Source organism: Phyllostomus discolor, chromosome 1 (assembly GCF_004126475.2).
Source record: "Phyllostomus discolor isolate MPI-MPIP mPhyDis1 chromosome 1, mPhyDis1.pri.v3, whole genome shotgun sequence".
In the NCBI taxonomy this organism is placed as follows: domain Eukaryota; kingdom Metazoa; phylum Chordata; class Mammalia; order Chiroptera; family Phyllostomidae; genus Phyllostomus; species Phyllostomus discolor.
The window spans coordinates 109,605,635-109,620,190 of NC_040903.2; the positions used below are offsets into that span (position 1 = coordinate 109,605,635).

At 39.0% G+C, this 14,556-nt stretch overlaps 1 protein-coding gene and 1 long non-coding RNA gene across 2 annotated transcripts in view; both read left to right on the plus strand.

Annotated features, from left to right (window-relative positions):
- Positions 1 to 510: 510 nt before the first annotated feature.
- Positions 511 to 14,556, plus strand: part of KIF5B (kinesin family member 5B) — a 45,124-nt gene continuing 31,078 nt past the window's right edge. Inside the window, exons 1-2 of the mRNA XM_036027544.1 lie at positions 511 to 1,100; positions 10,132 to 10,219. Coding sequence (XP_035883437.1) covers positions 975 to 1,100; positions 10,132 to 10,219 — 214 coding nt within the window. The 5' untranslated portion in view covers positions 511 to 974. The remainder of the gene's footprint in view (positions 1,101 to 10,131; positions 10,220 to 14,556) is intronic.
- LOC118500970 lies at positions 2,570 to 4,932 on the plus strand. The gene is made up of 2 exons (XR_004903545.1): positions 2,570 to 3,228; positions 3,294 to 4,932. It is a non-coding gene; the product is annotated as an uncharacterized LOC118500970 (long non-coding RNA).

Here is a 14,556-nt window from a genome sequence, read left to right on the forward strand (position 1 = left end):
CAACCTTCATTCCTTAGAAGAAATTTCCTTTTTTCTTTTTCCCTGTCTCCCCGACCCTCTCTCAGGAAACAGCAACTGCTTAACCACAGAACATATTCCTTCCTTGATTCAAATCTTCCCTTTTCTGGCAAAGAGCTCTAAAAAGGAGACTAGGAATCAATTTTACCTCCAGACTAAATAGAAAGCAAACATACCTTATCGGAATACTGTATTATATTTAAACAAACGACAACATAGTTTTTAAAAATTCCATTGTTCTCTAAAGAAAACTGTTTTTGGGGTTTTTTTTTTTTTTTTTTTTTTTTGCTTTAGCTGTGCGGAATTCTGCGGCCAGAAGTGAGAGCAGCGGCCGAGACGCCAAACTTTGGCGAGTGAGCAGTCACATTCAGTAAAACTTGAATCTGCGACCACCGAACTAAAAACGGGACTAAGGGGCAGTGGCTTGGCCTGGCGTGAGCACGGATTGGTCGCCGGGGGAGCGCGGGTATGGACGCCTGCGCAGTGCTCCGACGCACCGCCCATCCCACCGCCTGGTCGCGGGTTTGTGGCCTTAGGAGTGGCCGGGAGGTCGCCGGCAAGTCGGCAAGAAAGCAAGCAGGTAGTCTGGTGGGGAGACAGTGGGCATCGTCTGCTTTCTCCGAGGAGGAAGGGGTGGGCCACTTTCCCCATCTCCAGAATCTCCCCAGACCCCGCAGTCTGCGCAGGCCAGCGAGAGGGAAACCGAGGAACCTCGGCTGCTCCACTCTGAGCCGCAGCCGCCATGGCTGCCATGATGGAGCGGAAGTGAGCCTCAACGCGACAGCTGCCGGCACTTTGAGTCTCAGTTTGCCGGCCGCCCCCGCCAGAGAAAACTCGACTCTGCGGACTGCTGATTATCTTGCCCTTGCGACCCTAGATTCTCACTTCGGGCCTGCTTCTTCCAAGACTGAGCAGCGGGGAGTGGCTCCGAGCCTCCAGCCCCGGCAGCGAGGAAGATGGCGGACCCGGCGGAGTGCAACATTAAAGTGATGTGTCGCTTCAGACCTCTTAATGAGTCTGAAGTGAACCGCGGCGATAAATACATCGCCAAGTTTCAGGGAGAAGACACGGTCGTGATCGCGGTGAGTTACCCCCGCACCTACCCCCTGTCCCGCTGCTTCAGGCCTGGCTGGCCTGGAGTCCAGAGAAGTGTCGGGGCGCAGAATGTAGAGGGAGCAGTGGTGTTCCCGACCTTCTCGGGTGGAGATTGAGGAGTCAGATAACCGAGGATAGGGAGACTGCGAAACTCCACGGGTGCTCCTGGATCGCCACCACCTGGGTGGGTCTCCAGTGCCGGGAGATGGGAGGCACCGAGTCTCAGTCTGGGATACTCTTCAACCTGGGACGCTGGAGGAACTGTCCGGGGAGCGAGTTTAGTGTGTTTTCCTGTGTTTGTATGTATGCAGTTAGTGTTGCTGACGGCTGTTGGGGTTTTGGACTACTTCCAATTTACCATTCGTTAAAAATCTAAGATTAAAATTCAGCTAAGAACGTTGAGTTGTGAGACCAGTCTTACTGTATTTTTTAAAAAGATTTTATTTGTTTATTTTTGGAGAGCCGGGAAACGGAAGGAGAAAAGATAGAAACATTAATGTGTGGTTGCCTCTTGCGCGACCCCTACTGGGGGCCTGGCCCGCAACATAGGCATGTGTCCTGACTGGAAATGAACCAGCAACCCTTTGATTCACGGGCCCGCGCTCAATTCACTGAGCTACTTCAGCCAGGGCAGCTGTATCTTAAATGGTCAAGACTTAGTTTTATAGAACCATAACTACATGAGGAACCATATTTTCCCCGCGGGAGGAGGAAAAACTACCAAAAAACTACAGATATACCTGTAGTTCAAATGTCTATCCGCCCACCTTTTGTTAATTGAAAAAGACTAAGAACTATATAAAAAGAAGTAATAGGTTGTCCTTTAAAATTGGAGTGATCAATTTTGTTTAAAATTATAGCGGATATGTACCCATCAGATTGGGTCAAACAAGTTCCCAGAAACACCCATAATCTCAACTCTTACTGGGTTTTAGCAGGTACCAGTCTAGGTAAGAGTGTTAATTTTGTGTGTGTGAATATCAGAGTATTACAAAAGGAAGATTTTGAAAAAAAATTGACCTGTCAACTAGATTTCATGTTAGTATTAGATTCCTACTTCTGTAATTAATGTTGAGGGTATTTAGCTTTAATATAGTTGATTTTTATGATTCTGAGGATGGTGAGATACTGGTCCTTTGTAGTATAAAACATAACATAATCAGAGTTGGCTGAATCATTGTCAGGGAGACCAGAATGTAATGGGTTTTTTTTGTTGTTGTGTTCTGGATTTTTTTTGAGGTTTGATCTCTGGTATTAAGTTTCAGATAACATTGGGAGTAAAAGGGAGAAAACTGTACTGGAACAATGATTAAAATAAAATTAAAAAAAAAAGTTTCAGATAACACTCCCAGTTCAAGGAGATTAAAATGTATAGTAAGCTACTGCATACAAGCCCTGGCTGGCGTAGCTCAGTGGATTGAGCGCGGGCTGTGAACCAAAGCATCGCAGGTTCGATGAAATCTTTTTTGGTAACACCATGTGACAGAACTTTTTTCTACATTGTTATGGAACACACTAATGTTAATTTTTTTCAGTGGCATTCCGCATTTATCATATTGTTTGGGCAGTTTAATTTGGAAATAAGACATAGGGGTCATAGGAATGGGACAGTAATAATTAAAAGCAGTGACATGTAAGACAGGATTAAAGTACATTAGGATTCTTATGTAAAAGTTTCCAAGGTTTAGGTTTAGAGAATGAATGTTGATCCATTGCCTATTAGGCTTTTGGCAAACAAGTCATATTACAACTGTTACCTACTTCTATGTGAAGAGATAGTCAAGTTTTGTTAACAAGTCCACAAGAAAAACTCTTATAACTAATGACATCATAGTGAGGTCAAGAAGTGAAGTACAGAAGTAGCCATCCTTTTTTTTTTAAGAATGATAAATTTTACATGGAATCAGGAGGCTTGCAAGGCAAACATGAGGCTCCTGTTTCTCATAGAGTTTTTGTGATTACTCAGCCTCAACAATGTTCGACACATCAAAACTGTTTTCCCTTTCAACTTGTATTAAAAATGTCTTCTCCAGACTTTTTTGTGTCATTACACAAATCTGTAAATATTACCAAGATTTATTTGGGGGGGATGTTAGAATTTAGGATTCACAAAATGTATTAAGATTATGTTAGATGGCAACCTTCTGATGCAGCTCAAAAATGACAAAGTATGAGGAAAGAGTTAAAAAGCAAACCAAGTAATTACCACAGGAAGCACACATTTATACTGGGTTTTTTCTTTTGGATAGTTATAAGTTTCCTATATGTTTACTTAGTAATGTAAATAAGCTTAAATGATAATAGAAATAATGGATAGATGATTGAGCTGTGTGAATCAGTGATGACTAGTTCTGTTGGTCTTTAGGTAAACTGGAAAGCATTTTAGTCTGGTTTTTTAGAAATGTGTGAGCAGAAATACATTACAACTGAGTGACAAAGCCTTTAGAAATGTAAGGGTAATAGGTTTAGTTTATTATTTTCAGGAACTAGTCTTTTGCATATAGTAATGTCATTAATTAGTCTGAGGTCTCTGAGTTTTTTTAATGAATGTTTTTATTTTTTTAAAGCTTGTTTGGGAATTTCTAAGGGCTGCTGGGGGGTGTAAATTGGGAAGTCTCTAGATAAAACCTCTAGGTTTGTTTTGTTTGTTTTATTGAATCTGGAACCTGTTTCAAAATAAAGAATTTCAAAAGAAATTGCTGTAATGAAGAATTTAAACATGATTTTAAATGTTTGTTTATAGTCTTTTAGTTAAATAAAAATTTAGAGAATAAGTATATTGGTTTATAATCAGTGCTAATGTAGAAAATAATTTTTAAGGATTCTGATTTTCATCTAAATTTGGTTTCCAATATTTTGTTCAGATTTTTTCCTTTTACTCATGCAATCAGCTATTTTTAATATGTGACCACATGACAAACAGATCTTGTAATCTTACTGTATTTTCTGTTTGGCCATTTTTCATGGTGGTTTTTGTGTGTGTTAAGAGCTTGGTGAAGTGCTATAAATATCACGTATTGAATGAAATAAGCTTATTTTATGAAAACCTGTAAACGACACAAGCAGAATCTATTTGCTTTAAATAAGAGAATTTGATATCCACCAAAAAAGGAAGGACAAGGTAAACTTCTTATATACTCTACATGAGCCTGCTGAAAACAGAAAAAAAAAATCCATAGGAAAGCTTATTTCTGTAGTTATGCATCATAAAAGTGGAACATTCACATTTGCATTAATTATCTTTACTAATCTTTGTTCCTTATATAGTATACTGTAGAGGCTGCCAGAACCAAAAAAGGTCCATTGTATGTAATTCATTGAAGGTGGAGAAGGAACCTAATTATCTTGCCCAGTTCCTTGCCTTCTGCCAGCGCAACAGATTTCCCTAAGTGAATGATGATTTGTAGTTTGATCCTGTTTACCTTAACAGTGAAAATTATTAGCCATCGTTACATACCCTTACAATTATGGAATGTTTGGTCCATAATCAATGGCAAACTAAGGAAAATCTAATATCCTGTAATTCCTTGTGATTACTATTCAGAATTCTAGAGAGAGAGATTTCACTGCCAGAGAGGTCTCCTTTGTAACCCAGTTTGGTGTTCAGCCTGGTCTGTGCAGACAGACATGAATCACTTAAGAAATCTAAGGTATGGTTGCAGTTCAAATAAACATTCCTATTTGGTTTTGTCCTGTCAAAGCCAAATTGTATGTCAGTGAATCTTGTGACTTACAGTGTCTTTGAAGGATCACATAGAGTGCATAATACACATTTCAAGGCCAAGAACCAGGCTTTCCCATGTAGATGTCCAAAAAAGAGAGAGAGAGAGAGAAAGAAAAAAAATACTGAGGTTTCCTTTGTTTAGTTTATTTAAAAGATTATTAGTTTAGAGGTGTGCCTTAATTATAGACCATTAGAAATAGTTTTTATGTTTCATGAGTTTTGTTTTTCATCCCAGAAAGTCAAGGTCAGTTAGTAAGAGATTATACATTAGAGATCTTATGGCTAGATCTCTAATTAAAAATTTGCCTTAATAAAATTATAATTTAGTTTTGGAATTAAAATGAGGCTATTTTATCAACTTAACTCTAAGCACTTAACTTTTTATTTAACAATGATACAACTAAATAAATCACTCTGTCCCAGCTTGATTATTTTTATGTTTCCATGTTTATAGTTGTACTTTAATTAGGTTGTAGTAGTATGCATATTTACTATGTGGTGCTGCTAGAGTAATGGCTGCATAATGTACTTTTGAGGCAGGGATTATTATTAGGTATCTTTAGCATATCTCTTTCTAAATGGAATAAAAGCACAGATTTATTGATGTAAAAATGGAGATAAGAACTTAAAAGTTAAGTTCTCTGTTCTCTTATCTCTGTTCTTTCTGTTAAATGTTTATTTTAATAATATTTCATTATTTGACTTATTTTGGAGGGATGCAGTTGTCTTCATACTTTGGTTTATGTTGATTAACTTGTTTCTTATAAGCAAAATTAGAAATAATCATTGTTTAAATTTTGCTTTCATGCTGTTTTTTTTAACATATCTGTTACTAAATGTATATTTAGCTAGTTGAAATCTATTCTTGACTCTATCAGGTTGTGAGTTAAGGCTGGAGACTGTCTCCATTTCAACTCAGTTAACATTGATCAGTTATATTAATTAGATCCTAGTATAAAGCTTTTTACCTTAGTATTGAAGACTCTATTATTATCCTCTGTTACTCTTTGAATACAAAAGCCTGTACCAATTAAATCTCATTTCTAAAATTGTGACCTATTATATCTAATACTTTATAGGTACTAAATAAATTTTTGCTGGATAAGTGAAGAAGAAGAGTTATTTTCTTTTTGCATAGAAAAAATAGCATGGTTTCTCTCTGAGTGGTGATTATTACTTTTTATAATTTACTGGGGTGATAATAATATTATATAGGTTTCAGGCATACAATTCTACAGTACATCATCTGTATATTGTATTGGTTGTTTTACCATCTCAAGTGAAATCTCCTTCCATCACCAATTATCCCCCTTTTACCCTCTTCTACCTACCCTCATTCCCCCTGCTCTCTGGTAATCACCATACTGTTGTCTGTATACACCAGTCTTTTTTATTTTCTTTACTTAATTCCTTCATGCTTCTTACCAGGCCCCTAACTCTGATAGCTGTCACCATGTCCTCTGTATCCACAAGTCTGTCTCCAGTTTCTTTATTTTGTTCATTAGATTCTACATATGGGGGAAAATCATATGGTACTTGTCTTTTTCTGACTGGCTTATTTCATTTAACATAATACTCTCCAAGATCCATTCATGCTGTTGCAAAAGGTAAGGTTTCCTTCGTTTTTATGGCTGAGTAGTATTTTATTGTGTAAATAAATGTACCACAGCTTTTCATCCACTCAGCTTGGCTATTAGTGGTGGTGCTTATGTACTTTCAAATTAGTGTTTTGAGTTTCTTTGGATATATTCCTAGAAATGGAATTGCTGGGTCATAAGGCAGTTCCAGCTTTAATTTTCTGAGGTACCTCCATACTGCTTTTCACAGTGGCTGCACCAGTCTGGATTCCCACCCAACAGTACACAAGGGTTCTCTTTTCTCTACATCCTTGCCAACATTTGTTGTTTGTTGATTTATTGATGATGGCCATTCTGGCAGGGGTAAGGTGATATCTCATTGTGGTTTTAATTTGTATTTCTGTGATGACTAGTGACTTTGAGCATCTCTTCATGTGTCTATTGGAGAAGTGTCTATGCAGGTCCTTTACTAGTTTCTTATTTGGATTGTGTGTGTGTGTGCGTGTGCATGTATTTTATACCTTCCTTACAAATTTTGGATATTAAGCCATTATCAGGTGTATCTGAATATGTTCTCCCATTTGGTAGGCGGGTTTGTTGCTGGTTTACTTTGCCATGCAAAAATTATACATCAAGGTGAGAGACAAACATCAATTGTTTGCTTCGCCTGTGTGCCTTGACCAGGGCCAAAATCACAACCCAGGCACATACCCTTACCTGGAACTGAACCAGCGACCCTCTGCTTTGTGGGACAACACCCAACTGACTGAGCCACACTGGTCAGGGCTGTACCCCATGTCTTTTGATTGGAGCATCTAAGCCATTTGCATTTAAAGTGACTGTTGGAATGTATGTACTTATTTTCTTGCTGCTTTTAAGATTGTCTTCATCTTTAACCTTTGCTCTTTTAATTAGGATGTGTATTGGTGTGGACCTCCTGGTTTCATTTTGTTTGGGGTTCCTGTGCTTCCTGGATTTGAGTGTCTTGATTTTTTTTCCCCACTGTGTTAGGGAAGCTTTTGGTCATTGTATCTTCAGATAGTTTTTCAATCCCTTGCTCTCTGTCCTCTCCTGGTACCCTTGTTTTTGTGGATATTGATATGCTTGCTCTGTGTTGTCCTAGATGTCCCTTAAACTGGCAGGCACTAGGGACCACCAGTTTTGTAGAAGCGGGAGGGGAGTGGGATGGGGCGCAAGAGGTGGAGCTCAGGTGAGCTACTTTCCTGGCCTAGTTCCTAACAGGCTATAGACCAGTACCCATTCTCAGGGGTTGGGGACCCTGGCCTTAAACTACACTCATTCTTTTTCCCTTTTTGCTGCTCTGATTGAACATTTTGTTTCTACCTTGTCTTGATGTCAGATACTGTGTTCTTCATTTCTGACTTTTTTTTATGGTTTCTGTATCCTTTTTCATGCTGTTGAGCATCCTTAAAACCATAACTTTGAAACATATATCTGATAAACTGTTAACTTTGTTTCATTTAACTTTTAACTCTTGTTCTAGAGAGTTCTCTTTTGTTTGGGGCCTGTTTCTTTGTATCCCCATTCAGCTGCTTCTCTGTGTTGTTTCTGTGTTTTAGATATGCTGTGACTCCTATTCTTTCTGGGGTGACCAATGTCAGATGCTTTTATGACTGGCCTCCAGCAACCTGTTTGGAGCTACAAGCAATCCACCATTTGTGGCTGCCTCTGCTTGAGCTTTGATGCTTGCAGGAAAGACCAAGCTGCGAATGAAGGCCAGCTTTATTCAGCACCTGGCCTGGGGGCAGGTCAGCAAAAGTTTCAAGGCACCCCAAGATCTGCCTCTACCTGTTAGTTGCCTGGTACACTCATTTGCTGAAAGAGCCTCTGGTGTAGTTGGGAGAATGGTGCTAGATAATCTCCCATGAGGAGGTGGTGCCAGTCAGGCCTCTGGAAGGTGTTAGGTGTGGTCCCCTCATCAGAGCCATGCAGACCCTGTCTGTCTTGGATTTTGCCCTCAGCAGGGTGGGGCCTGGAGGTTGGCTGCTGGAAGCTGGGAGAATGGGAGGGTGGTTCTGCTGGATATCCCTTGTGGGTGAAGCACCAGTCAGGTTCACAGGGTAGTGGGGGGCATGAACCAGACAACTCATTCACTGACACCCCGAGTCTGCTTAGGCTGATGTCACACGGAGGGGATTGCTCCACCCAAGAAAGATGGCATTTGCGGTATGAAAGAATGACTCAGCACAGGGATCCTGGCAGCTGTCCTGCCAGCTCCCTCCCCAGAGCCATAAACCTCAGACTCCCCTCAGGTGATTCTAGTCTGCTTGGCTGTGAATGAAATCTTGTGTGTTGGCTTTTTATGTGCCTGTGTCTCCAGCAGACTCCCGTCTCTCCCTGGCAGACAGAAGAAACACTGCTTCTTAACATAGTAAAATGTTATCTTCCCAGATCTAGTGCTGTGGACTAGGGAGCCCAGCCTGGGGTTTAGACCCCACAATTCTCAGGGTACACTGCCTGCATCTAAGACATTCCTCCAGAACCTAAGCCGTTGCCCGTGGGAGCGGTGCCAGCCCATTTCATGGTTCCACTGTTCCAGTCTCTATATAGCTTCTATAAATCCTTGGCTACAAGACTCCTCCTCAGCTATTCTTCAGTTAGCTATTCTGGATGATTGTTTTATAATTTGGCTATAATTCTAGTTTGGTCCTGGGAGGAGATAAGTATAGCCTCTACCTACTGTGTTGCCATCTTGAGAAAAAACATAGTGATTGCTATTTTGAATGTACTTACATTTGTTTCCAGAATTGTTAATCATGAATACATCTTATAATCAGTAAAACAATAGATTTGCTCTCTTTTTTGCCACACCTGTAGGTTTACATGTTAATGTGACAGTGGCATTTTAATAAAAGGACACTTTTATATATGCCTTAGCCAAAGAATAATTAGACATTGACATGTCTACTTTTAGTTTACACCAGAGTTGATCCTCTTAGTATATCCATCAGGAATGCTTTCAGCTGCATAGGGAAAACAAACAACAAATAGTGGTTTGAATAAATAAGAGGTTATTTTTCTTATAAAAATTCTGGATATAGACTCTTAACTGCTACTGTTTATTAACTCTGTTATCCTTTGTCTTCCTTAGTTATTGACTTTTCATCATCATTTTTGTCATGTTTCCAGGATAGATTTTACAACTCCATTTATTCCAGAAAGGAGAAAGGGCAGCCTCAGCTGAAATGGTCCTTTATATCAGGAAAACAAAACCCTTCTCTAAGACCTCCCAGCAGACCATCACTTACCTTATAGTATCCAGAACTGGGTCATGTGGCCAGTAGTTGCAAGGAGACTAGACTAACAGGGGGTTGGCTTTCCAGCCTATCTAGTGGAAGGTGGCAAAGGCAAGGGTGATTAGGAATGACTTTGTGTAGCCTTTAGGAATGTCTGCTTCATTCTTACTGTTATCCTAAGCTTTGAGGAGCAGGATTGTGCATTCAAAAATAGGGTTTTGTTTTTGTGTATTCTTTCTTACTCCCTTCCCCCTTCCCCTTCCCTTCCCTCTTTTGCTAAGACCTAAGGAGTAGGGATCCCTAGCATTCCATATGTTCGGGACTTTTTCTGGAGTCATGATTATGTTGTATTTTAGCTATCCTATTGTGAAGGTAATATATACAGTGATGTCTTTGAAGGAGCTTAGAAATCCATCCACCCTTAATTTGCATTGTTGAAAGCTTTGTTTCTGTTTTTCAGACCAAGCCTTATGCTTTTGATCGGGTTTTCCAATCTAGCACCTCTCAAGAGCAAGTTTATAATGACTGTGCAAAGAAGATTGTTAAAGGTAAATATATTTAACTTGCTAATTCATCCCAGCAATAAGTAAAATTTTCTTTGTGATCTTTCCCATTTATCCAACGTACTTTTTTTTCATTTTAATGTTCTCTTTTCTTATTTAAACAACTTTCTTCAGCAATTAGCTAACAGAAAAGTTGACTACAACTAGTATTTCCTTGAATTCTATGCTCTGATTTATATACAGTACATAGTGAATGGTGTTGTTATAAGAACTATAGTATTATACTATACTGTTACTGGAAGACTCATTTCTATTAGATATTCCCGGGAGAGTTTCTGAGGTAGCAATTTTAGAAATACATCTGCGTGAGAATGAAAATAAGATGGGTAGGCAGGTTTCTAAACAGTAGTAGATAATGGCAGTTTATTATTCTTCTATTCCATTGTTATTCCTTCCCCAAAGACTTAACCTTGTAGTCAGCAGAGAAACCCCTGGGGAATTTAATATTAGGGTAAGAAAAATAGGTGTAATCCAGTTAGTACTGTTAACTTATAGTAGGATATTTTTCAACTTTATATTTTCTAAAATCATAGAATCTTAGAGCTCAGAAGGTGTTAAGTGATTTTCTGGACTCCAAGTTACAGAAATCCTTTTTCTCAAAGAGATATTATACTCAAGTGGTCTTTATCTTATTTTATTTTATTTTTTAGTTTTTATTTATTTTTTTTGCAGCTCTTATTGTTAAAAAATGCTTAGATTGGGGTAAAATCTATCTTGTAGCATTCACCAGTGATGAAGAGAGGTTCGGATTCAGGGATAGGATTAAGTAAGAGCACAAATAGTTCATCCAGTAACAGAAGAGAAGGTAGAATTTATTGATAGTAGTATGTTTATAGATGTGATGGAAAATAATAGATATTTTTATCATACTAATTTTGTTTATGATGTATATATAGCAAAGTCATCGCAGAGAGTGAAGATGGAGGAAGAGGTTCTAGAGAAAAGGTAGGGTGAGGAGGTTCTAGGAAAAGGTATGAAGTCAGCTGTCTATCAATACAGAAGTGAATGCATTAGGGAAATGTGGCAATGTTGCCAGGCAGCTTGTTAAGGGCCCAATTCAGATTAGCTGCCAGAAGAGTTGAATTTACCCAGTTGGGCTTTTGCCAGGTGAGGACAAAAGAGGAAGAGTAGGGTAGGAAAATTGAGGGTGTTGTCAAGAGAGTGGTGACACTGGTGAACTATGAAATCTAAGGGGGGTGACACACGCAAGGAGGAGGACATGATGGGGGCAGATATGAGGGACAGTGAAAGAAGGTGGTATGATTAATATGTTAAAGTCAGTTGAGTCAAAGATTTGTTGAAATCAAGGAGTAATGGGAGATGGATACTTGAAATTGAGAAGAGAGAGACGGTGCAGTCAGTAATGAAAAGGTCTAGAGAGTATGACCCTAGAGTTGATACCCGAAGGTGGGGGGGGGGGCATGGATGAGAATAAGCTACCAAGACCTGATCTGCTTGGGGAGGAAAGGTAGCTGTTCTCTCAAAGGAGAATGGCCTTGAGCCTGTTCCTCAATGAGCTTTTATTGTGTTTAATTTGCATAGGAATACAGGACATATACATAAAGCTCAGTCATTGTCAGGCGGGAAGGATCAAGCAATAGATAACATTCAAAGAACTATGAGGGTTTATTCTGAGTCAGGGTCAGATTGTTAAAGGGCCATAAAACTTTGGGGAAACAAACACATTCTGTGCTTGGACTCTTATTTTTAAAATTGAGGGCATCTAGCAAAGCAGGTTTCACAGGATTTTATGCATTCTTTCTTAGGCCCGATTGCCCTGGGGAACCTGCCCTTTCCAGCACAGGGCCACACCCACCTGCATCATTGTTTCAGGTTTAAATTGGGGGGGCAGTTAAAGACAGCCAAGAGATTAGGAGACTTCTTACAGACAGAATGAGGACTCAGGCTATGTCAAAGCCAAGGGGTGAGGGTCCATCACCCCCCTTTTCTATAATCCTGAAGTCTTTCCCTGAGGTCCCTTTCACAACCATGCCTGTTTTAGGCTATCCCTCCCTTGCGGAATCTTACCTGTCATTGGCTAACCAGTCATCAGCCTGGGGCCAAGCAGGGTGAAGTAAAGCCAGCAGAGGCGGGGCCCCTGCCGGGAAGATAAGCTTTGTCTCCTAGTGGCTCGTGGTCCCAAGGTCTTTTTACTCAGGGTTCCCAACACCTGAAAGAGTAAAGAATAAGATCATGGAGAAAAATTGGGTCAAGGATCTTAGAGGCCAGGGTATTTTAGTGGAATCGTTTACTACATGGACATTGAAACCATCAAGAATTAAAATAGGAATGTTATTGGTGGGAGACAGTGTGCTAGATGCTGAAATCTTTATACAATGAGGGAGAATTAACTAGTGATTCTGTAAACAATTGCAACAAAGAGGAACCAGTAGTGTCATCTTCTGTTACAGGCATCAAATAGTTTTCGAAGTGGATCTGTCCTGATGGAACACAATTATATTACATTGTTTGGTTGTCATATAACATTAGTCATCAGTACAACCTAAGGTTACATTAGCTTTCCTAATACTACAAAGTTTATGATTCATGAACTCATGGACAATTTAAATGTTCAGATCTTTTGTGAAAAAATGTTCACATCTGTTGCAGCCAACATGAAACCCCAACCTGCACTTGAGTATTGAAGTTTTAAAATCTGAGTGCAATTGCAACCTTTAAAGCGCAAATTTCATTTTATTTGTTTGAGCTCTTGATGATATTTTGAGTTTTGTTTTTATAATTATCTTACTAGGGATCTTGTTCATTTGAGCTCCTGATGATATTTTTGAGCATTGTGTTTTTTATCTTATAAGGATCTAAGTTAACTAGCAGCATATTTGATAAGCCTGTTATATTGTCAAGGACACTGAAGGTTTTTTTTAAGGTCCTTATTTAAGGGCATTGAAGTTCCAAAAATATTACTCTAAGTCATGTATAAGATGCTTAATGGGCTGTGGTCCTTAGCCTAATCTTCTAAAAATTGAATAAGGTTGTTTGCAATTAATTCACATTTTATATTCAACCAGCTTCAGATTCTCTCACCTGTATAGTCATCTAGTTCTTAGCTTATTAACATATCCACAAGAATATGATGAAAAATTTGTATTTTATGAAATCATGGTACGTGACTCGTTTCTTAAAAGTACCAGTTGAGTGACCCTATCCAAACAGGAAATGAGGTTAGTTCATCCATAGATTTTCCTTAGTGAAATTTTGGTATCTTGTCTGCAGTCCCTAGAGTCTGTCATTGTTCCATTTCTTGAAAAGAAGTATAACATTTACTGGTTGTGATACCTTTGTTATCTATGGCTTTTAATACTTAACATATGATAGCCGTGAAATTTTTATCAATGAATGTTCTCTGATAACTAACTGGAAACGTGGACTCATTTAAAACTATTCTTTGGCTGTCCTACCCACCTCAACCTGAAAGTCTTGTGACACTGTTTATTCTGTTCTACTTTGAGACAATGTTGTAGAAGATGATAATAAAATAGTAATGCCTCCATCTCATGTCATCTGTTAACATTTTATCATGTCTTCTTGGTAATGCAGGTTTCATTTATTCTTTTTCCTGTATATTTTGAAAGCTCTTTTTAGGGCCTCAGTTTTCGTTTTGTTTTTGTAAGATCCCCTCATAGTGGGTTTTCACCTTGCTCATATTATTCTAGTGATTTTTACCTCTTTTGCATATCCTCAGTTATATAGTCTTTTAAGAATAATTTCATGCCTACCTTCTGAGAACTCTTTGAAATCTAGCACTGGCTGATAGGTTCACTGCCTCTAGCAATTGTAAAATTTCTGCGTGTTTAACATCCTTGTTCTCTGAGATTAAGAGTGCTTTCTCCTTCCTTATTGCTTTGTGGGCCTGGGCTACCATGAAGGCATATTTGGAGTCTGTATAGATGTTACCTTTTTTTCCCTGGAACAGCACTAAGGCTGTCTTGAGGGCTATCAGTTCACCCTTCTGTGCTGAGGTTCCCGCCACCAGGTCTTGGGCTTCTTTTTACCTTGTCTACAGTGACCACGGCATACCCAACTTGTTGGCCATTGTCCATAAAGACATCATTCTTTCCCTGAAATTTTTCCTTATTTTCTTAAAAGTTTGGTCTCTTTTATTTTACCAACAACTTCCTGCTTTACTGTTTAGAATCAAGTTCTAAATAGCCATTCACTTCTTTGCAGTATGGTTAAAAGAACAGGCTTTGGAATCAGACAAACCTGAATTGAAGCTATGGGACTTTTGGCAAGTTACCTAACTTTTCTAAGATTCCATTTCCTCCTCTGCAAAATAAGGGTACTGTGAGTATTTTAAAAGATGA